The 23548-nt window shown below is 51.3% G+C and overlaps 5 protein-coding genes across 5 annotated transcripts; all 5 read right to left on the bottom strand.

Annotated features, from left to right (window-relative positions):
- Window positions 1–94: 94 nt before the first annotated feature.
- On the bottom strand, window positions 95–2093 carry TRIVIDRAFT_172975 (uncharacterized protein; the record flags this gene model as incomplete). The annotated part of the gene is made up of 3 exons (XM_014096844.1): window positions 95–557; window positions 622–1640; window positions 1941–2093. The coding sequence occupies 3 exons, from the start codon at window positions 1971–1973 to the stop codon at window positions 473–475; spliced, it is 1137 nt and encodes a 378-aa protein (XP_013952319.1).
- Window positions 2094–2837: 744 nt separating this feature from the next.
- PAK6 (serine/threonine protein kinase, STE family, PAK/STE20-related) lies at window positions 2838–5278 on the bottom strand (the record flags this gene model as incomplete). Its single annotated transcript, XM_014096843.1, has 6 exons — window positions 2838–3533; window positions 3609–3784; window positions 3833–4636; window positions 4701–5017; window positions 5102–5132; window positions 5197–5278. 6 exons carry the CDS (start codon window positions 5276–5278, stop codon window positions 2838–2840), a joined length of 2106 nt encoding a protein of 701 aa, XP_013952318.1.
- Window positions 5279–6556: 1278 nt separating this feature from the next.
- TRIVIDRAFT_210292 (uncharacterized protein) lies at window positions 6557–9307 on the bottom strand (the record flags this gene model as incomplete). Its single annotated transcript, XM_014096842.1, has 6 exons — window positions 6557–7587; window positions 7654–8183; window positions 8242–8341; window positions 8851–8857; window positions 9077–9100; window positions 9263–9307. The coding sequence occupies 6 exons, from the start codon at window positions 9305–9307 to the stop codon at window positions 6557–6559; spliced, it is 1737 nt and encodes a 578-aa protein (XP_013952317.1).
- A 574-nt stretch (window positions 9308–9881) lies between these two features.
- Window positions 9882–15485, bottom strand: TRIVIDRAFT_45110 (uncharacterized protein; the record flags this gene model as incomplete). The annotated part of the gene is made up of 3 exons (XM_014096841.1): window positions 9882–15153; window positions 15217–15263; window positions 15318–15485. 3 exons carry the CDS (start codon window positions 15483–15485, stop codon window positions 9882–9884), a joined length of 5487 nt encoding a protein of 1828 aa, XP_013952316.1.
- Window positions 15486–17203: 1718 nt separating this feature from the next.
- Window positions 17204–17715, bottom strand: TRIVIDRAFT_205041 (uncharacterized protein; the record flags this gene model as incomplete). Its single annotated transcript, XM_014096840.1, has 2 exons — window positions 17204–17571; window positions 17601–17715. 2 exons carry the CDS (start codon window positions 17713–17715, stop codon window positions 17204–17206), a joined length of 483 nt encoding a protein of 160 aa, XP_013952315.1.
- Between the last annotated feature and the right edge of the window lie 5833 nt (window positions 17716–23548).

Genomic DNA, 23548 nt, shown 5'->3' with positions numbered 1-23548 from the left:
ACAAAACTGCATTGAATAATCACACAGTCGCAAGTCCAATAATTGTGCTAGCAATCCCTTTAGCAACAAATCTGCAGCACTCAAAGATGCAAGTGAAAAAAACAGCAGCAATCATGTACTGTAAAATTCTATGTATTCAGACTCCATACGCTCATTTCAAACATAGGTACACACTCCCTTTTCATTCTCCCACCAACCTCGCTTCTCAATAATATTCGCCGCCCAATAACCATTTTTATCTGGCCCTTTGAACTTTTTTTGCTCTGCCCCATTGTTTCATTTTCCAGCGGCGTCGCTCCGCATCGCCTCGGATTCTAAGGTTGAGGTATCATCTTCCCAAACACGCCGGTCGAGATGTGTGAGAAAGAGGTGTGGTTGTTAATTGGTCGTGTTTGGGGTTAATTTGTTTTGTTTATTTTTCAAGTATTGTTGGTTTTGCCTCTTGTTTTTGCTCAAGGCTTGTTTATGGTATTTAGATGGTCTCCATCTTGTCGAGGATGGCCTTGGTGAACTCGTGTGTTGTGGACTCACCACCCATATCCCGTGTGCGAACCTTGCTATAGAAATTGTCAGTAAAACTCGTACCATCTACAACGCTCTCAAAGGATAAAAGACACTTACCCCTCGGCAATAACGCCGTAGACAGCCTTGGAGATGCGGTTGGCGTGGTCGTCAAGGCCAAGGTGTCTCAGGAGCATGCTGCCGCTGAGAATCATGGCGGTAGGGTTGGCCTGGTCCTTGCCCTTGATATCCAGACCGACGTGACGGCAGCCGGGCTCGAAGACGGCAACCTCACGGCCCATGTTGCAGCCGGGAACAATACCGGGGCCACCAACCAGGGCGGCGCCAATATTGGACAGGATGCCACCGTACAGGTTGGGCATGACCATGACGTCGAACTGCTGGGGGCGGGAGACGGCCTGCATGGAGGCGTTGTCGACAATCATGTCGTTGACCTCGAGGGTAGGGTACTCCTTGGCGGTCTGGTGGAAGGTGCTGCGGAACAGACCGTCGGCCAGCTTCATGATGTTGGCCTTGTGGATACAGGTGACCTTCTTGCGGCCGTTGGCCAGGGCAAAGGCAAAAGCGAACTTGGCAATGCGCTCAGACTTGGCACGGGTGATGATCTTGAGGGACTCGACGACGCCGGGAACGCTCTGGTGCTCGAGGCCAGAGTACTCGCCCTCGGTGTTCTCACGGATGATGCACAGGTCGACGTCCTTGTGGCGAGTCTCGTAGCCGGGGATGTTCTTGATGAGGGAGATGCTGGCATAGATATCCAGCTCCTGGCGCATGGCCACGTTGAAGCTCTGGTGGCCGGAGCGGCTGACGGGAGTGTGCAGGATACCCTTGAGGCCGAGCTTGTTGCGCTTGAGGGAGGCAACGCTCTCGCGGAAAGCCTCCTCAGTTCGCAGCGCGCTCTCCTCCACACCAGAGACCTCGATCTGCTCCCACTCGACAGGCACATTGTCGGCCTTGAAGATGGTCTTGACGGACTCGGCAACCTCTCCTCCGATACCGTCTCCGGGGATCAGGGTAACGGTGTACTTGCCGCCAAACTTGGCAGGCTTGAAGATGTCGGACTGGACGGTGGCGAAGGATCGGCTGAGCTGCTGGGGCTGGGCAGCGGCGCGGAGGACCTGTTGATATCACTGCATGTCAGTTGCTGGTCATGGCTATGCTTTGTCTTTTTATCTTTTGCCTTCCATTCTTCAACAGCATCTTCCAAGAAGCCCCCATCGAGAAAAAAAAAATCTCGCGAGAAAGACCTCGGCTCAGAGGCAGCCCCTCCATCTCTTTCTGCTCTGCCACAAGGCTATCACAGCCCGCAGAGCACATTGCATTCGTTCCACTGCTCTTTTCCTCCCAATCCAACCTGCAACCCATTCCCGACCCTGCCATTGCAAACCACATGCAAAATAAAAAATAGTTGCACATACCTGGGCGGTCCGGAGAGAGCTTCGTGACAGCATCTTGACAAAAGAGACGATTGCTTCAGCCTGATGCTAAACAGTAGGTATTCGCAGGGAGCACGGTCCAAGAAACAAGGAACCTAGTCGAGGAAGAAAAGAGAGGAGAGCAAAGAGTTGTTTAGAAGAAAAGAAGGAAGAGAGGAGAGAAAGTTGTATTTTTTTCCGAACAGGTTTCAAAAAATCGCCCTGGGCCAAATTACCGCAGTGACCGTTTGATAGGCTCGCGCCAATTGAGCCGAGCCTTTCGGCCTGCGCCGGCGCCGCCGCAGCGCATATTATTTTCCGTTTCATTTTTTTTTTTTTCTCTCTCTAGGAGTTCCTTTGCCCCGGTTTTTGGCTGGAAAGTTCGGATCAAGCAGCGGAATGCGACGTCTTTCCGAGCGCAGCTCCGGGCTGGGGCTCTTGCCTTGTTTGGGCCTAGGGCGGCACCATTATCGCCAACTTGGGCAGTTTCTTATCGTAGATTTGCGCTGGGCAGGATGAGGTAAGCATTTTAGGTACCGTATAATAACAAGGACATCATCAATATAGTTCATCAATTCATTCATTGCAAAAACTATCGGAAATTCTATTGCTACTCCTCCGCAGGTATACAACAAAGCAAATTGTAGACTCCCCTCTAACAGTGTGTTCCAGCCCTTTGCCACGCCTGCGTACCCAAATTCCTGTTCCTTCGCTCGTACAATCACATCCACTCACTCATATCCAACATCCTAGTTCTACCATCCTGAGATTGGTCTCTTAGACAGGCCTCCTCTGTCATTGTTTTTCTTTTCCCTTTGTTGCAGCATACTTTACCTTGATTCCCGTTTCCCAAAAACAAAAGCATTAGGCCGTTAGCTCTTCATCATGATGTTATCTGTTCTACACCTCCTCCTCATCCAGCGGTTCAACGCGAACTAGAATCTCCTCAAGCAATCCCTCCAAAAAGTTTCCAACGTCCCTTCCCATGCCTACGGGCTCAGCTTTATCATAGTAGTCAATCTCTTTGCAAACATGTGCCAGCTTATAGACAAGTTTGCGAACTTTCTCATGAGCAGCTTCGGCTCGTTGCTGCTTCGATGACACAGTTGAACCGCTCGGCACAGGCTTGTACATGTGCTGGAGCCGAATCTGCCGTCGCTTAAGGGCCTCTTCAAGCGCAGGAAAGATGACGTCGTTGAGGGCATCGAGCTCTCCGTTGGGGTTCGGAGCAGGAGGGGAAGGAAATGTTTCCAACAGTCCTGGCGAATGACCCTGTGATCTCAACGAGGATACCGATGCCGATGCCGCAGACACGGGTGCATGTGCAGGTGCAGGTGCAGGTGCAGGAGCAGGAGCGGTCACAGGGGCGGGCACAGGGGCGGGAGCCGGAGCCGGTGCAGATGGAGCCGGTAGTCGAGACACTGGAGAAAGCGGCACAACTGGAGCTACCGTTCGCTGCACGGTAGTCTGCGGTTGCGGCAGCGGCTTTGGAGAGGGAGCTCTGAAAGGCGGGATTTCTGGCACGTCGTATCGCGCAATTTTGGAGCTCGTTGATCGTGGCGAAACCCCATGAGCAGGCGGCACCGGCTTTTCGAACTTTTCGAATCCAGGAGGTATCGAAATCTTCTTATGCGCAGGGGCTGGGGGAGGGGGAGGTGAGGGTGTAGGCACGGGGTCGGGTAGGTCTATATTCAGGTTCAGTATTCCCATGTCGCGCTGCAAGTGTTCTTGCAGTTCCCGGTCGTAGTCGGGCGAGGGGGGCTCCGGTGCTTGAGTTATGACCGGTACCGTCACAATCTTTGAAGATCTTGGCGTTGTCTCTTGAAACTCCCAGCTCGTAGTCTTTACTACTACAGGGCTAGGTGGAGGGGGGGCTGCTTTGGATACAAAGCCACGCTGCTGTTGTTGAGTGGGTGTGTGTTTGCGCTGCGGGCTCGCTTGCCGTGATGCCCCCGCGCTGGCCGGGTTCGCAGCTTTGAGAGTATCACTCGGCTGAAGGGCCTGTTCCCGCAGTTTTGTTGGGCTGGATGGCTCACGCCGCCTTTCACCATAATCGGCTGAGTTCCGCGTGGCTCTCGTGTTGGTAGCACTTGCGCCCAGGGGGTTGAGCCTAGGTGGCCGGTTGACTACGCCGCCGCGGTCAGTGACAAGCCTGACGGTGCCGAAATCCCACATGTCCTCGTTGACTCGCGGTCTCTCAGGTGGCACACTCTCGCTGACGTCCCAATTTTCTTCCTCATCCGTCTTGTGCGTCGCCGCCCATCTGGAATGTCGCTCTATCAGCTCGGTAAGATATGTTGTCTTCTTTGCCTTTCGGATAAAGGGGTGTCGCAGGAGGTCTCTGGCTGTCGGTCGTTCCTTGGGATCTCGCTGCAGGCACAGTTCGACAAAATCCTTAAAGGCCTTTGTAAAGTTTCCCTCTAGCCTCGGAGGAGGGTTTTTGGGGATAAGAAAGAGAACCTTCATGGGATGAATGTCGGCGTAAGGAGGCTCGCCATTGGCAAGTTCGAGGGCCGTGATACCGAGTGACCAAATATCAGCCTTGTGATCATATCCAGATTGTTTAATGACCTCTGGTGCCATCCAAAACGGAGTGCCGACGAACGTGTTCTTCTTCGTCATGGTGGCCGAAAGCTGACCCGACACGCCAAAATCAGCCAGCTTGACCTGGCCATTGGCTCCCAAAAGGACATTGGCCGCTAGCAAATAGCATCAGCAAACAGATTGACTCGGGACGCCCATCGAAAGAGCTCCAGCCCTCACCTTTAATGTCCCGGTGCAGTTTCTTGTCCGTGTGGAGATAGTCGAGACCCATCAGCAGCTCCCTTATGATGATGGCAATGTAGTCCTCGCCCATGATGCCCGGCTTCATAAGGTCGGCACAGCTCCCACCCGCGCAAAACTCCATGACAATCCATAGCTCGGCGCCCTTTGCATAGGATCCGTAGTACTTTGTCACATATGGAGACTGCAGCTCGGACAGGATGGCGATTTCCTGGATAATGTCTTCGACCTCGTCCTCGGCATTTTCGACGTCGATGATCTTGATAGCGACGGAGCGACCGCTTCGTTTATCGACCCTAGTAGGATGCAGAGCAGCAAAATGTCAGCGTATCCGCCACAAGCAAACAATCCCAGAGGCACCCGCACAGATCAAGACATACCCCTTGAACACCTTGCCAAAGCTACCACCGCCTGCGAGCACCACAGCATTAGGGACCATCGCCAAGACACCATCTCCCAAGACCAGCAGACTGACCAATGCAGTATTCCTTTGTGTACAGAAGCTCCGGATCCAGGGCCTCATTGGCCTCTTCCGCATACCGATGCGGTTCCGCCATGGCGCTGCTCCGATGCCTCCCTTTGCAGCCGTGACCAAGAAGCGGGAATGCGAGATGCGGCGCGGTGCTCTATGTGCTCGTCCAGGGCCAGCTCTCGTCGTCGCCAATCATAAAGCCATGCGCTCTGCTTGCGGCAAATGCTGATGCTCGCTGCGTATCACAAACCTAAGACAGACTCGCCTGCTCGAAACGAAGACAATGGCGATGCGATGGTGAATGATCAAAAGGCATGTGCTAACATGAATCAAAACCATGGGTTGAGTGTGATGAGCGGCAGTACCTGGGATTGGTGCATCGAGCTGCTGTGGCGGGCGGTGAACCCCACTATGGGCCGCTACGGGTGCCCTGTAACTGGAGGCCATGTTTAGTATTGATTCTGGCTGGCTGCCGTCGCACCGGCAACACGAGCAAGGAGAGGCATCTGATTAGCCAGATGAGCATCAAAGCAACAGCCAACGACGTCACATGGCGACTGCAACTTGTGCATTAGGCGCTCTACCAATCTACGTACTCTAGATCGATTACCGCTACGGAATAGAATAATGTATAATATGTGGACAGTGCAATACACACGAAACCGGCCTAACGTGCCCATTTCGCACCAAACAGGAGAGAGATCTTCATCGTCAAAACAAATCCACTACTGTAGCTGCCCGTTGTTTATCTTTCCACCGTTTCGTGGGGTTTTGCGGGGCAACGCCCATCACAGAGCTAACAAAGTCAAAATACTTGGCATCTCTTGACCTCAATTTTACAGCAAAGAAGGTGAATACTATACTGGGTTAACCACTGTCTAGCAGAGCTTGTTAATACACGATGTAACGTGTCAAAAGCACTTGCATTGTCTACCTGCCCATACTAGCAAAGCACGACGCCGATTGGCGCCTCCACGGTGTAAAAAAAGGATACAGTAGACTAAGAAGAAAAAAAACAGTGAAGTGATGAGGCCTTGAGAGGAGCAAGTATGTGCCCAGTCGTTGAAGCCGAATGCACACACAGTAGGCCCTCCACAGCACACAAGTTCCTCGCACTCCGTAAGCAGTAGGTTCCCCCCATATAGCAGTAGTAGCAAATAAACCAAAGCCAATCGTCATAAGACCGGTTCGCCCGTGATGGGTATTAGTATCCCATGTTGTCTATATCAAGTAGATGCCCTCATCGCCACCCCGGCTACGCCCAATAGGCGTTGGACAAGAGACATGTCGCGCTCCGGCATCACGTATGTCGTCATTCGTCATGCAATGGTTAAGAAAAAGAAAAGAGCCTGCCCCAATGCCATTACTCATCCGTAATGAATTCTATCATCACTGTTCCTTGCTTCAAGCCGGCCTCCTCGATGGTAGAATCGAGCAACTCAATCAAATCTTGGCCCTGGGGCATCCTCTTCAACTCAAACTGGATACCTGCCTTGCCCTCCAAGGGCTCCGCTTTGAGCCATTCATACATCGTTCGGACATCATCCTGCAGGTTGAACCGTCGGATGACACGTCCGTCTGGGTGTCGAAACTGGATACGTGTTGTCGTGGCAGGGTTGTTGGCTGGTTCGGTGTGGGGGTTTGTGCTCGAGATCTGGTCAAATAGACTCTGCTGCTCCTGATCTCCTGATTGCTGAGGCTCCTTGGTCAACGCATCTGGATCATGGACGCTCGGTGTCGACCCCGAGCCCGAGCCACTCGCCTCGGCTCCAGCCAGGCTGTTTTTCAGCGCCATCTCCAGCATCTCCTCCTCCGTCATACGGTCCACATCAATGACCTGAGGCTTCCTAGCCGCAGCCCTGGCGACAGGGTTCTTACTGTTTGCAGCGAGGCTGTATCTGTCCAAGAATTCGGCCACCTCGGCGTGGAACTCCACGGCACTGGGGAATGGCTTCCCGCTCCAGACCTTGACTTGCTCGCCCGTCCGAGGGTCGACGATGGACACATGGGGGTAGTTGTCCGGATTTTCATGCCCCCGGTTAGGGAAATAGAATGTTATGTATTCCTCTGCGTCGGGGTAATCTTTATCCAGCTGCAGGAAGAGAAAATTCTCCTTCACCAGCTCCTGAACCGCTCGGTCCTTCCAAACGTCTCGGTTGAGCATTTGGCAATTGAAATCGCTCATGTCTTGAAGGTTGACCATGATCCACTTCTTATCTTCCTTGCCCAGCGTACGGGCCTCGTCCCATGATAGTCGAGACATGAGTTCGTAGGGCGGTCGGAATAGGTCCTCCAGGCGTCTCGCATGGGCGGATGTGCCGTTCTCGCCCGAGGGCTCGGATCGACCCCCGTCATCTCCCCATATTCGATGACCAAAGGGGCCTCTGCTTGGGGCTATCGCGAGGTTAGTCTCTCCGGTCTCCCTTTCCTTTCCTGCACCCTGATTCTAGGCAGACTTACGAGGCATCTGGCGTCTCCTTCTAAGTTGTTCCAGAATAGCTGAGCTTTCTTCCTCTGACCAAGTAGAATCAGGAGCAACAAGTGTTTCTGTTGTCCGTGCAATGGGCGCCCTAACATCACCGCCAGCATTTCCTGATTCCTGGTACATTTCTGCCTGTAGACGCTTAGCCATGGCAGCATCCTCTTCCTCCTGCGCTAACGCGGCAGCTTGCGCAACAGCAGCTCGCTCGTCTTCATCGTTATCGTCAAAGTCATCGAGATCCATATTGCCATCGTCATCGTCATCGTCACTGATGTGAATCACCCCGCCGGCGTCTTCTCTGCCGATATTGGCTCTCTTGGGTGCAGCGCGAGATGTTGAGGCGGCGGGAGTGCCGTGGGACACGCCAGCTCCAACGAGATCTGGGCTCTCAAAGTAGAGCTCGATGGCACGCTGGTAGTCGCCGCCTGTGATTTCCAGGAAGCCTCGAGCCACATCGAGACTTGCCCCGGTGATGCTAACAAAGTGGTGGATGCTATCGTCCATGGCTCTGTTGCTAAGTGGTTCGTTGGCTGCAGAGGCAGCGGGTGGGATATTGCGTCTGTTACCTTGTTCGACCAGAGCCCTCGGTGTATCGCGTCGGGCCGTGCTCGTTAATCGACGTTTGACTGGTGGTGATTGGGTCGCCGTTGGACGGGATCTGAGAAGCTGCAAGAAATGCCAGTCAGACTCGACTTAGTAGATGGTGCCCCACACTGGCCTGGCTGAATCAGGCGCGATGCGAAGCTGCGTCGGACTCGAGGTGCAGCCGATCGAGGAGCTGGGGATGGATATGGAGGATAGAAATGCACTGAGCTGGGTGAGGCTGCTTCAGATGCCTCTAAAATGCTGAGGTGAAGATATCAACAGGAAGTGAAGTTGGAGGTCCAGGTTGGAGGCAGAATCACCACATCACACTGATAAAATAGCGGGCTTCAGCGCTGTTACGGAGCGCCACAGGCACCGCGGGCATGACGCAACAATTGAAGGACCACCCCGCCATCGACTTTGCGCAGGTACTTCCTGCGGCATCTCTTGCGGGCGGGTACCTGACGACGCGAAGAGCACCGGAACAATCTATCAGCCGGATCATTCCTAGCGCCGCCGTCTTTCGTCAGATGCTGCCCTTTTTGCCTTTCCTTCAAAGGCTGGGCTGTTGATGGATGCAGGTGACTTACCCTGCAGCTGGAACAAGGCAACAATGGGCCTTTCTATTTGCACTTGGGAAGTACAGCATTTCGTTGTGACATGTCACATGAATACTCATCATTTATGCGCAGAATCATCTAGAAGCAAGTGGAAAAAGATCTGTGCGGAAAAGAGTAGCAAGTCTTTGTTGCAAGTCTTTGTTGCAAGTCTTTGTTGCCAGCAACTTGGCCATCTCCAAGACGAAATCCCACTTACCCTTCCTTGTAAGATCATATGCAACTAATATTCATTCAGTTATCCTATTGAAGGCACTTGTACACGAAACCCGTAGATAGCCTCTCCGTAGTAGTATTTCAGAACATTCTGGGAGCATTTCTCCATTCTATGAACCCAAAGTATCCTCCCAACACCTCTCCTGACACTAAAAATGTCATCAATCACCTCCAATATCCCCAGCACCGCCTCCATCACCAATGCCATCACCATCTCATCCCAACAAAGTTGTCTATTCCCACAAACTCAGAGAGGCTCGACCACCAGAAGTGAAAATAAATGCTTCCGTACGCAAATAACCCGTCGTTTTTTCGAGTGTTTGATGGGCGAAGTGTTATCCTTTGTTAGCATACATCTCGTGACTTTCACACGGGCGAGTGAGTTATCACCTTGGTACCTGGTTTGGCCCGCATTGGTCTAGGCCGAGTCTTTGTTTTGGCAAACTTTCATGTTGTGGAGGGGGTGTTGCGAAAGGGATGATGTAAGGGTGCAAGCTTGCAAGAAAAGTCAGGCCGCTTCTGACGTTGCTTGTGGAAAATGTCAATCACTCGGTTCAAGTATGAAACAAACCAGCTCTCCCATTTATATCACCGCAGCCCTTTGATTTCATGTGCATGAATCATTCATTTAAGCGGCTATCTGCCTTGTTCAGCACTATCGGTATCTAATGATACAGGCACCTATGAACCTCAGTAAATCATGAGGACCTCCAAAATATATAATCTTGTAGCAACATTGTTTAAGCTAGAAACAAGCAATTCATTGTTTATTCCTCACACTCCATGTCTCAACCACGAGCTTCCTGCAACTCCGACAGCACTCTTTGCCAAGCTCTCTGCACTTCCGGAACACGCTCTTCCTCCTTGGCTTTAACCACCGCGGCCTCAAATTGCTCCATTTGTACAGTCGACTTTCCGAAGATGCCACTGCTATAAGCTTTGAGAGTCGCGGAAACTGCCTCCACTCTCCTGAGTCTCTGAGACTCAACGCCAACTTCGGCCTTGTCAACATCGAGACTGCCCAGATATGCCTGCAGAATACCGTCCTTATCCAGTGATGTAGGGTCCGCGGGGGGCTCAGATGTCGCAAGATCTTTCATTAGGTCAATGACAGATTCGTACCAAACTTCTCGTTTGATCGCGTTGAATTTGGGGCTTGAGAGGAACGGCTCAAGAGCCTTGATGACTTGGCTGGCAACAGTGTATGCCCGCCTATCCGATGAGCGGCTGTATCCGCGTGCCACGGCCTCGAGTCCATTCTTCGCAGTCTTGATCACAGTGTCTTCTTTGGAGTCCACATCCATTTTGTTATCATCCTTGAGGTCTTCCAAGTGAGAGGACACAATGTCCACAATATCCTGCAAAAGGTCAAAGGTGTCTACCGCTTTCGCAAATCGCCATAGACAACGGAAAGCATGCACACGATATTCGTCATTGTTTCGCTTCGCTTCACGGATGACAATCTTCTTCATTAGGGCTGCAATATCAGAGTTGTATCTCCACAGGGATTGGCCCTTCTCGATAAACTCAGGGAATGCCTCCAATAGCTTCTCCTTCCCGGGGAAAGTCTTCAGAGCAAGAGCCTTTTCAAAGACGGGCCATATGGCTTTCAAGTTGGCTTCTCCAATTGCTCCTGTCGTATCGCTGGCGCTGGCTACATCTGTGACCATAGCAGCAACTGTAAATGCACCAGTGTGTCGAAGCGCCCATTGGGTGGTAGCCAAGCAGCGTTCGATAAGGTCGACAATCTCCGGCACATAACGAACAACAGTTCGATTGCTGCCAGAATGTTGATCCCATACCTCTCGGAATACTTTGCTGGTGTATTCATCAACATCATGAGACCCAAGATAGGCAAATGGCAACAGGATTGTCTCCTGGGTGGTGAAATGATCGGGAGATATCTTCGCGAGAGAGACGATGACGTCCGAAACCTTCTGGCGACGGACCTCATCTTCCGATTGTAGGTAAAGTTTCAACATGCGCTCCGAAAATCGTTGTTTAGCGCTGTCTGAGACCACTCTCATGATATAAGCGGAGGCGCGAGCATACGCTTGGCTGACCTCATCGTTCTTGTCCAGAACCTGCTTGCCAAGTAATTCCAAAAACTGGGTAGAAACAGATTTGATCTCGTTCGTATGACGAGTAAAGAGAGTTGTCAGAACCCTGCTGCAGCCAATCTTGGTTGGCATTCCAATTGCAGTCTTGATAGTTGCCTCAAGGCGCGGGGCCAACTCAACCATGACATCTTCGTCAACGAAGCGTAAGATGTTGTCGATAGCTTCTGAGATGGGGGATTGATTGACCATTTGGGATCGTATCTTATCAATCTTCTCTCGGCTATCCTCCCCAACTTGCTGATAGTAGTAGTTGATGCGATCAGGCTCGATTGTGCTCAGCAGACCTAGAAGTTTCGGGATCACCTCTGGGATAAATGGCTTCAAGTGTTTTCCACCGTGTCGCGCAATCTTGATGATGGTGATGATTGCAAAGACCTGAACCTCTTGGACAGAGCTCTCCGCAGCCTTGTCTGACAGCAAAAAGGGCAGTGCCTTTTGCATCATAGCGTTGGCTGATGCTTCATGAGTTCCCTCTTCGAGCTGTCTGGCAAGAGTATTGGACAGGCTTCGGCAGAGTCTGAAAGCAGCTTCTCTGACACTCCCCTTTACGTCGTCAAAGACCTTTACTGCCTTTGTCCAAATGTCTCCGTAGAATTGCTCATATCGCTCAAACGGAACACCTGTTAAAAGTTCAGAAATGGCAGCGCAGCTGGCTTCTCGCATTCTCCATTCTCGTCCCAGTATGCTCTTGAGCAGCTCTTCCATGATGGCGTCAAAGTGAACGTCCATCACCGTCTTCGGGTCCTTGACCAAGGCCTTCCAAATCTCGTTCATGGATCGTTGGACGTTGGTATTGGGATCGAATCGGTATCTGTAGAGCTTCGGGTATATCTTGGGGTCGACTTCAGCGTCTGAGAGGATGTTTGTGAGACCAAACCGTCCAAAGGCTGATCTAGTTGACCATGTAGCTGCATTAACCGCTAGAGCCATGAACTTGTAGACAAGTCGCTGGTCACCAACTTCATTTGCGAGGCTGACAATGTCCTTGTACGAAGAAATCGAGCTCCCTTCACCAGTTGGTAATGCTCCTGGTTCAAACAACTCTGTGTCTTCATCCACCTTGAGTTGCGTGGCAGATCCGGTAAATGCAGCCACGAGATCTTTCACCAGGGCTGCCTTGAGCTGCTCATCTCCACGCTCATGGACAAGATTGAGGCCACGCGAAGCAGTTTCTTGGACCAGCTCATCCCTCGAACTCAGAAGGCGCATAAATGCTGCTTGTGCCTGGCGGAGGCGAGAGTTTACTTCATGGAGGCTAGAACAATACTGCACGATGCAGAAAAGCCAAATACCAGAAGCTTTCAGAAGAGACGGTTTGGTTGCCTTGCAATCTTCAAAGAGCTTGTCAAGGATGCTTGCAAGTAGTGATTTCCGACACTTGCTCTGGAAGTCACGGCTTCGATATTCGACATCCACCATGAGCTTCACATAGTCCGAGTCCCAACGAGCAGTTGCAATGGTTATGGCATCGCCGACAGTGAACTGAACCTCCACCCGTTTGATTTCATGAAGAGCAAACAACTCCGTCAGGATGGTGCCAACTGGGCCTTCTGACCACGAAGCAGGTGATTCTGGAAGGTCAGTGTCTGGTATACTGGCGGCCAGCATCCCAAGCGTAATAATCGCCTTCTCATTTCCCTTTTTAGCCTTCTCAGACAGCTTTTTGATTACCTTGTCAAGAGAAGTAGCTCCGTCTTTGGGAGGGATGGCAAGTTTTGCTAGCCATAGTTGGGTGAAAGCTTCGACGGCTGCGTCAAACAAGGATGGTGCAACATTCTCTTCGACGAGAATTTGAAGGGGATATTTCCACTCGGCCACGGATGCATGGTTGTACAAAACAGAGCGAGAGCAGAGATACCCATAGGCAGCAAGAGCTCCTTCTGCAGCATTGAGGTCTGGACCAACCGCCGTCGTGGCCTTGTCGAACAAGGAATTGAGAGTCATACCCCAGTTCTGAATCTCATCGACATCCATGGTTGGGTGGGCGGCCAAAATACCCAGGGCTCTGGCGCTCAAGTCCCGTATCTCGCTCTTGTTAGATTTTATAAGAGGCAGCAGATGGCCAACCCTGTGTTTGGTGAATTCCCCCACAATGACTCTGGGGGCGAGAGATGCGATATCGACAAATGAGCGAAGACACTCTTCTGTGATGGGGGCATCCTCGAGAAAAGCGCCAACGAGGCACGCATTGAGGTAGATTGTGAGATAAGAAGGGTTGACATATCGCAGGTAACCTCGGATTTTCTCCCGAGTTTTGATGTTGGTCTTCATTTGTGCGCTGAGCGTCTGCATCCAGTCGGGCTGAACCTTGAAGTCGGGCAACGCTGCGAGAAGTATCATATGCTTGCAATACTGAATGACCAGAGCAAAAGCATTGATGCTTGAGCCTCGGAAATTGTCAAAGGTGTTGTCATTGGGTAGCACTGTTACTCCAGGGCCTGGTTCGACGTCTGCGGGAGGTGCAAGATCAGGGGCGGTGGTAAAGTATTTGAAGACCATCAGTCGCCAATCAGGCATGACAGGAGCTATCTCGCTGTGAGCGGAGTAGGTCCATGGATCCAGGCCCTTTTGCCCTTGCTCAATCACGTCGCTCCTCTCCTTAAGACGACCGGCAACAGCCATGAAATTGATCCATCGAGCATCAATGTTTGTGAATGACAAACACTCATTAGCCCACTTGACTACGGCATGGCGAGTGCTTCGTACAGCAGGCGCCTTTTCAGCTAGAGACATGTAGTTGAGGAGCATCTTCCTCAATTCGGGATCTTCATCAGCAATGTGTTGAGGAACATTTGCTGTTAGACTTGAGAGCGCTCCGTCGATATTGACCACGGCATCATTGGTTGGGTCTTCTGACAAGGCTTGGAAGAGCCAAGAGGCCAGAGCAATACGCTCCTTAAAAGGCATATCGGCGGATCGCGCGAGCATGCCAATAGTCTCGTAACCTCTCGAGCGAAGCTGGACCTCATCGTGCGTGATTTGTTGCACAGGGACAGGCCATCCTTGGGACTCGATATAGCTTTGCATGCTCTTAATAAGGCTCGGCCCAATCGAGAAGTCCTTGCTTGATGGGCCTACTTGAGCGACCCAAGATAGAAACTGGAAAAGAGCCTTGTGCAGCTTTGTCTTCTCTAGGGCGCTCGATGGCTTGAGTGCGTCTGTCGAACCATCTTGCGTAGAACTTGGCAAAAAGTCAAGGCTCACAACGTCTGTGATATTCTGTGACATTGTCGAGGCAATGGTCGATTTGGCAAGGAGTGCAAGGATCCGTGTGCGATAGGCTGCAGGAAGCCGGGAGTGAGCCTCAAAGAGCTTCCTCACCAAGTCTTCTTCTTCTAGGGAGACTGTAGTTCTCTTGATGATCTCCTCTGCTAGGGATGCCACTCTAGTGTCTGGGCTGGAGGAGGCGAATAGCGCAGGGAGGAACTTTTCCTCATCAGTAAAGGCAGCACTGGCCAAGAATGAAACGGCTTTAGCCTTCAACTGCGATATGTTTTGGAAGATTTTATCAGTTCCAGGACCTTCAACAGTGAATATCTTGGTCTCTTGTTCAGAGAAAGTTGGATTTGACTCAGCCACCGTCCGGCTCGGGGTTGGGGGCCTTAGACGTAAGAAAAGGGATAACATGTTGGCGAGATAAATTGCATCAGCCGCATTTTCCAAACCAACAAAAACTCGAAGAGCTTCGTCGTCTTTGGTCCCGCGTGATGGTAGGCGGAGATCAATCAGTAGTTGAAGGATAATGTTGAAAAAGCTGGCAGCCCTTGGTTGGCCTTCATCCTTGGAGCAGCCTTTCAGTGCGGTGGGGACCAAGTCTCGTCTATCGTCTTCATCAAGACGACCAAGACTGTGTTGGATAAGTGGTAAATCTAATTGCTTGATGATAGCACTGTCAGTTGACTTGTACTGATCAAGTAATGCCTTTACAGGCAGGATGACGCTATCGAGAATTAGTAATTCATTTCTATTTGCTATGCCCAAAGGTACAGAAGTATGACTGTACCTTGGAGGCTGGATGAATGTCCTCAGCCGACTCAGCAATGTGATGACCTAAGAAGTGTTAACAAATGGAGCCCTCGGGTAGAAGATACGTAGAGGCTTTACCTTGTTTCTAACAGCTGCGTTGGGGCTCTGTGCCTTTAGAATGATGGGGGCTAAATAGCGCCCCAGGAGCTCACACAGTTTGTCTTCGACATTGGCAACGGCGAGGATTTTAAATTCAACGCTCTCCACCAACTGCAGCTCTCGCTGCTCTGGAGTCACGGCTGCCATGGCTGCAGATATCTGGAGGAGTGGCTGGGCCGAACCAGCGGCTAGTGTAGGGAGATACGGGTGCCCAACAATAGAAATAAGGGAAAAGGAGCACTATCACGACTCAATAGGATGGTAGGACAGGTTTTTGGTAATGCAGAATGCGGGTTGAGGGTTGTGTGATGGAGGAAAGAGGATGCAGAGGGAGTGCGTAGAGATGTCAAGGGGAGATTTGCTTGGGTCGAGGCTTGAGGCTCCCATCAGTGCATCATCACTTTAGGCCAGCACACTGGCGTAATGCCCATAGTAAACAATGACTAAGCAGTCATGCGCTTGCTGTGAGTGGCCACGTGAGATCAGGCGCAAGGGTGGCATCGAGCTCTTGGATATAGGAGACGAGAACATTCTGCGGTAATGATTTTCTGCAATTGGTATCTTGAGAAATATCTACGCCATGGCATGCAAACTGTAGTTATCGTCGTTCAGCAGGCTGTTGGAGGCGCTGACACAAGCCACAGCCTTCCAGGGTTGTTACTGTATTAGATCTGCCCGATCTCCCGAGCCAATCCTGTCAACTTAGTGGCGTGCGGAGAAGCACCTACATAAAGGCGAGCAGCCCCAGGCACTACCACTATGAAGATGAAAGGAATGTTTTATTGTGTAAAAGAGTAGGTAATTGCAGAGTTTACGTAGTGAGTGTATCGATGACTTTTCGCTTAGTAAATTGCTGACTTCTTCCTACTCTGTTTTTGCAAGGAAGTGTGCTAGGATCTGACAATGATACACCATGATTGATTCAATTGCTACCTAGACTGTGAGCAAGTGCAGTATCAATAGACCAGTATCTCTGCAAAGTAATGTTAGAAACGAGGATGCCATGTTATTACCTTTAGAGACAAGACATTCCCTCATGTTGGGTTACGGTGGAATAAGACAGGTACTGTCATAAAGCCCTCAGACATAAATCACCAACGGTGAAATTTGAGTCTTTGACCTCCGATTCGGCGACCTATGTCGGCCATCGTCCTGAGAGCCCCGGTTCCGACACAACAGCGGAACAATCGGGGGGCTAAACCTGACGGAAAAGAAGCGCGGCGGTTTAGTGTGGCGTCCGACGGCGAACCGTGGGACTTCTGGAGGCGATTTTTTTTTTCTTTGTAAAAAGCACTGTCTTGGCCCTCAGTCGAGCTTATACGAAGCAAGCATATAGTTCGTTCGCCCGTCAAATGGCCAGCATTGCAGTAGACTCTATCATATGCATTGTGCATGGGCTGGTCAGGTAAGCTGATGAAAAACCTGTGTGCGTAGGGCAGGACGCCGAGGTTTATTGGATGCCGAGACCCACGATGTCGCCAGTTACGCAAGTGACGGCCCAATGACATTGGTTTGTCCCGTACTACCCATGATGGTCGAGTTCACGATGTGGTGGTGTATGAAAAGCTTTTGCCAAACTAACATCCATTAGGTCATGAGCCCCGCAGTATAATAGAGACACGCCTCACCATTTTGATTGAAAAAAAGCTGCATTTACCACCATGCCGTCTAGGGATTATGCGAGATGGTGGCTGCCTTGTGTGTGGCCGTCACATTCTTTGCATGTCAGGGAAGCTCAGAGACAGCTGATAGTTGACGACATGTCATTGCCCGTCAAAGGGCGGCAAACAAAGAAGAGCGGTGACTTTAAATAACATCCAGAGCTGACAAGACGCATTGGTAGGCCGCTCGAGGGGGTGACCTTTTCAGCTGGATATGGGTGAGAGGAATTGCAGGGGTTGTGGTGGCAGATCCATGCGACCAAGAACAAAAGCTGCGAATCCGCTGACAATGCTAAGCCAAGCTGTCGCGGGCCGTACTCGTACAGGTAGGTATGCAGCGAGCTCGTTTTCTTCTTCTTCTTCTTCTGCTATCCCTGCTGCACTCCATACTCGACGAGTAGAAAACGTGATATTGAGCGATGCGGCTTGCTCGCACTTGGTTATGCTTGTCATAACGGCAGCATTAGAAAGATCTAACTCGCCCTGGCAATGGGGGGGAATCGCTTGAACCTTTTCCGAATTGTTGAAGCTGACTGGCTGAAGCTGTACCCTCCTGGCGGGATAAACCTGGCCTTTACGAGGTAGCAGTCTGCAATCCTACCTTCAAACGGCTGCAGGAGACGACGAGCTCCCATGTCGAAAGCGCACCAACCCAACACCTCTCTCACAAGGTTAACCCACCAGCGGCCATCCAGATACCTGGAAACGTCGCCCATTGGGGGGACTTGGACAGAGGGTGTTGTGCAGGAGCGCCACTCCTCAATGCCGCTCCCCAACCAAAGTCCACCAAAGCCCTGCGGTTCGAGGTAGGCGGACAAGGGAGGGGGTGGTCTCTTTGGCGTGCTGAGAAGCCGGGGGTGAGGAGGGGTAGAAGTGGTGCCCTGTACGATCGTGACGGGTCAGAAACAAGATCCATCCATAGGCGGGATGCACAGGCTGAATACCACATGGCAGACGGGCCTCTTGGATAGGCCTTGAGCTTTGCCCGGGAGCTTCGTTGTGAATCGCGAAGACGTACGAGTAGGAGCTTGGCCCGTGAGAGACGCGGTCAGAAACTCCCTGGCGGAGCATCGGGTACCTGTACTGCGCGTGCTTTGTAGTATACTTCTGCATGCACTCTCCCTTGTCAGCTTTTCGAGGCACATAATCATGCAGGGGGCTTGCTGATAGGACAGATGCTCCCGTGCGCATGTAAGTTTTAAGACACCTGGTGATCGCATTTGTCGCGAATTGCGACGGCAGTCTCAGCGCAAACGAAAATGCCATGGCCGCGCATTAACAAGGATTGGCGCGGGACGCAGCAGCATTTGCCGGGACCAGGTCCAGCAGCCACCTCAACCTCTTTTGTGCGCGTCTGGCGGGCGTGGGAGATGTAACCAAGTGTCGCAATACGCTCGTTGGCTGTTCGATTTGTCTTGTGTAGCATTGCTAGGGCCATCGGCGCAAACAATGGTGTGTCCTTTTTGCCTATTGCTTGTATGTATTTGTTTCGGTGGGAGACTTAATGCAACAGCAATATAGTATACAGGGATGACCGTTGAAAGACACGTTGCTTTTTTCTCTTGGCCTGGTGGTGTTGCGATGATCGGCATGTGCCGAAAATAAGGTGGTGGTTTAGCACCGCCACCATAGCTGTAGGCACCAGAAGTAAAGAAACACCAAAGCAAAGGAGACGAAAACATAATAATAATGAAATAATACTGAATAAGACATGACCTAATTTACCGTTATTATTAAGGCATCAGTTCGGATGTCATCTCTGGAAAGCCACATATAATGCATCCGCATGCAGGGACTGATCCGCTCCAATTTACACAAGCCGCCCTGTCGCGTTACAATATTGAGACGCGGGTGAGCACCCAAGACTTTGTGGCTGGCATTTCGCCTAGGAGATTAGCTCGTGATGTTGCTCTGGTCCGCTCCTTGGTAAATTATGCTGAGACAAAACAAGTTGTCTTCCATCAAATCAGACATGGCGGTTTGGGACATCTGCAGAAATGTCCACCTTCCTGTCCTGGCCACCAGCCAAACCGTTGTGTCTCTTGGAGAGAGGTTGGCGCCGAAAAGCACACTATGCCAAGTAGCAACAGTCTCTGCTGTAGCAGTTCTTCGACTTCGCTTGTACAAGTAGTTCTGTAGACGAGCCCGAGATCCATGATCTAACCGTTTCATCATAGGTGCTCTGCGCTGCCGTGAGTCGATCTGGCAATCAAAGAAGAAACACAGTTGCCTTCCCCACCTGTGACCTGCATAATCGGATCCTACATGACCTTGCCAGTTCCGTGCCTCTCCTTGTTTGTGTCTTCCCCTTCTTTCGGCTTCCAAATGTTGCTACGCAAGACGCAGGTCCACTGACAAGTGCCATGTCCTCCAGCCAGTCAGAGCCGCAAGCGGCGAGATGCCAGAGGCTGCACTGTTTAAATCGCCACATGGAATTGCGCACTAGGAATACAACGAACTGAGAATGGAGCCAACGTTGACAACTAGTGACACGCCGTCGGACAGTCCGCTGGAAGCTTCTGAGGTTTTTGGCCCACCAAGGCAATGGCACGGTATGGGGACAGTGTGTTTTACAGCAGCCGCGTATCGAGACCAGATGTTTCCGGCTCTTGTGCGGAGCTGCTTTCGTGGCTTTGGCACTGAGGAAGACAGTAGGTGCTCCGTGAACGATGACGGTGCGAGCTTCCGCATGCTTGGTGGCCAAGCCGTGTAATAGGCTCAATGGAAAGGTACCTCTTTTCACGGTCTGCTGCGGCAAATAGTTGAAAATTTCGTAGCCCCAACTCATCGGAATCCATCTCCGCGGTCTGACAGGGCGGAGTCCTCTCGGTGCTGCTTGTACTGTAACCGGATGAAGAGCAAGCATCCTTGCCGAGTTTGACGAATTCAAAAATAATTAAGCCGACAGTGGTTTGCCTTGCTGCATTTGCTGCATAGGTACTAGCAGTAAACGCAAATATCTGTGTCAAGTACTCGTACTTGTAAAGCGCAAAGCACGAGACCACATCTGAAGTAAACCTGGCAGGTACATCGGGGTCTGGTTGAGCTTGGAGATGCGCCACCAACGCTCCAACAAGAACCGGCTGCCTTTGTGGTGCCCACCTACTGAGAACTGGCTCTTTTTTCTCCCCTCGAGTCCCCGGTTATTGCAAGGCGAAGAGCCCTGGGCCAGTTGAATTGCCTGAGCCTATTCGCCGTCCTCAGCCAGACAAGGACTTCCGCCATGGCGCGTGGCGCCTCTTGCTCCGTACACGCCCTGAAGCAACGAAAAAAAGCCATGGCTTTCGCTCGAATCTGGCACAGGCCACAAGGTTTTGTACTGTAGCAGGACGAGAGGGCTTGGGGCCTCATTGCTGAGAACGGCGGCAGGCAGCAAGTGAATAATAATACTCACGGGCTCGTCGCTCCCTCCACGAGTTTCTTCTTTCCTTTTTTCCTGTTTCTTCCACAGCGTTATTTACTCTTTCCGTTTGTTGTCGTCTGCGAAGTACACAGGAATTGATTGATTCATCGCCGTGTGATTTGATTGATTGGTTGTGTGTCTCGCTCCGTCATCTTTGCACTCTGTTGTCTAGATCTGACAATTTCCGGCATTTGTTTGGCCAATATTGCTGCAAAGTACCTCTTTTCTTGGCTGCCTGATATATCCCTACCGCTGCTCCTTGTCCCCCATTGCCTCCCTTGCCTCTTGCTGTTTCATTGCAACTGCAGCAAAAGGAAGATCCCGAGCGATAACGCAGCAACGCTTCCTTGAGCAGCAGCGTCATCTGGTGCGACCCCTCTCGTCAAGTCAAGAGCTCCAGCAGCACCAGCAGCACCAGCAGAAGCTACCATCTGGTTTCTTGTCCGTGTGGGTGGAATTTTGACCTTGTGGGCTGTTTCAGCGCCCTTTGAAGCCAACTTGGCCAACCAACGGGCCCGAGATCGAGCAAGAGATCGCCTTTGGCCGCCAAAAACCAGCGCCCACATCGACGTCTCACACCAATACACGCACACCCCCCCCCCCTGGCTGGATCCTGGCCGATTATTCGACACTCGCCCTCGCCTAACCTAAGGCAACTAATCCCCGCGCGACCCGGTCGGTCCAGGCTGTGCAGACTCAACAGTGTGTGAGAGTGTGTGTGTCCACTAGACAAGTCCAAGTCCAACAAGAGGGCCAGTTAGCAGCACCAGCTTTGGACAAGGGAGAGAGAAAAAAAAAGCTCGCCCGCTCTCTGCCGCACAGCGTCCCGCGACTGACTCTTTCTTCCATCACACATTCTTCCTCTTTCATCTCTTTTTTTCTCGTCACGGCTGCTACGGTTCTTCCCTTGCGCGTGTTTCGGACTATCGGCTGAGAGAGTTACGGTTGTTTTTGCCGGCGCCTAAAAGTAAGTTGCACATTTTCCTGCCTGCCTCTTTGAATTTTTTTCTGCTTTTTTTTGTTCGTGTGAAATTTTTCCCCTCTTGTCCGTGCCCCGGTTCGAATAGCGTGTGGTTTGCGCGCGGAGCGATGGATCGAAATTCGAATTGGATGTCGCCTCTGGAGCCGCGGCGACGAAATCGCCAATCTCGACAAGGACCAAGGCCGAAGCAAGTGGCCAAGACAAATGCGCTTGGAGACAAGCTCAACTCGGCGACGCAATCGATCGAGCAACAAGAGAAATACTGCGCTGCGCCCTTGCAGGCGTGGCACATGCGGCGAAATGCGGCGTCGTATTCCCGGTTGCGCCATCGCCATCCGGCCGTGCCCCGAGGCCTCAACACCATTGCCGCGTCCAGATTCTGAGCGTCGCATCGGCCGACTCTTTCGCAAAGCATCGTGATTCCTCTATGCCATTGGATTTTCTCTCCGGGAGCACTTCGGCGTCTCGCGGGGCGATGCACGATCTCCATCCGATTTCACCCCACTTCGCCGGGTCTACCATGTGATTGCGGCAGCCGAAGAATCAAGGACGATAATCGATACGGGAGGGACCGGAAGGGCGTTACAAATCATGGAGAGTTGGTGGATGCGGCCGTATGTTTGGTGTCTTCGTGTCTATCGACGTTGATGTCGCCTGGAGAAAATGCCCGAGACCGCATGGTGGATGTTGGGGATGATGGTTGCTCGTGCTCCGAATAGCTACATCACAATTTTATGCCCGACAAATATGACCAGCGCATCGAGACTCTCTTATCTCGGATCGCGGATAAACGAATCTTTTGCCATTGGCAGACGACTTAGAACTGTGTCCACGACTGGACGGAGATTTCTGAGTGTGGAGTGTGTTGGCGTGCGATTGGCGCGTCGGCCGTTTGCCATTACCAAATTGGTCTTCTTTTATGGGCGCAATGCTTCTCAGGACGACTTGACGACTGTCAACATGGCCAAAACGGTGGATTGATGGATATGGAAAGCAGCCTGCGATATATCTGGTGTATACTTGACTCGGATCGTCCGAATGTCTACTATACAGTCATCTACGAATCTACAAGCACACTGCCACTGAGGACATGCGGCGCATTCGAATACGAAATTTAACACTACAAGAATATACTGAGGAAACCTTGGCGATCGATATCCCGATCAATATCTGGATAATGCGCAGAATGTCTGGTGGAGAAGGGAGAGAAAGATGGAAGTGGCTGTTGTGGATGTGCCACTGGCTTGTTGGCTTAGGCATCTCCGCAGGCATTTTGCGCAACACGTGGGATCGGAGGGCCTTTTTTTTTACTTTTCTTTCATGACTGCACATTGCACCGCTACTAGAAGCTTTGACCTGCATCATAGAGTGCTAATGGTTATATCTAGGTTCTTCTTGATTTCGAGAGCGTTCCAACTGTTTTACCACACTCCTTTAGGATTTTCGGTAGAACATACGATCGGTCCACGATATCATCTTTCGACTCCATCTTAAAGAAAGTCATTATCCGCCTCAAGCATCGCATTTGTCCCCTTGCCATCTTGAACGCGGCGTGACGGCGTATTGAGAATCTCTTATTCATACGGACACTTTTTTTCCTTTGGAGTCCCTTTAGCAAGACTGGATATCGGTCTTCTATTGCTTCGTTCTCGATCTTCGCTTTCGATTCGAACGCTTCATCTCTATTTCGATTCTATTTAGGTACGTGGTTGATTGCCTTTCCATGACATTATGGTGGACAGTGTTGACTGTTTGTCCCTGCATAGTCTTTGAGCATCTTCTTCGGCAAGGAACGAAATCCTGACATCCTGTTTATAATCGAGCTTGAAGCAGATTACAATTTGGTTTGCCAAAACATAAAGTAATTGGTATGTGCTGAGTTTTCCTTTTTTTTCCCCTCCTATGCTTGACCACGGTCACGCCAGCTAGATATACGTCTATATCATCTTGGGCTTGAAGGGGGACATAGTGAGCCAAGCGGCTTTCCCTCTAATTCCCCAAGAAACCTTCCCCAATGACGCCTACATTCGTCCACCTGTACATCCACCATCATCTACATCTTTATCCACCCCAAAAACTCTAAACTGGCTCTGGTGGAACCCATGCGAGATTGAGGGTACGAGATATGAGTAAAAGATGGATCAGTATTTAAGCTGGCACGTCA

This window comes from Trichoderma virens (genome assembly GCF_000170995.1).
Source record: "Trichoderma virens Gv29-8 chromosome Unknown TRIVIscaffold_87, whole genome shotgun sequence".
NCBI lineage: Eukaryota > Fungi > Ascomycota > Sordariomycetes > Hypocreales > Hypocreaceae > Trichoderma > Trichoderma virens.
Note: the sequence above shows the minus strand (reverse complement) of the source record. Positions and strands in the feature narration are given on the sequence as shown.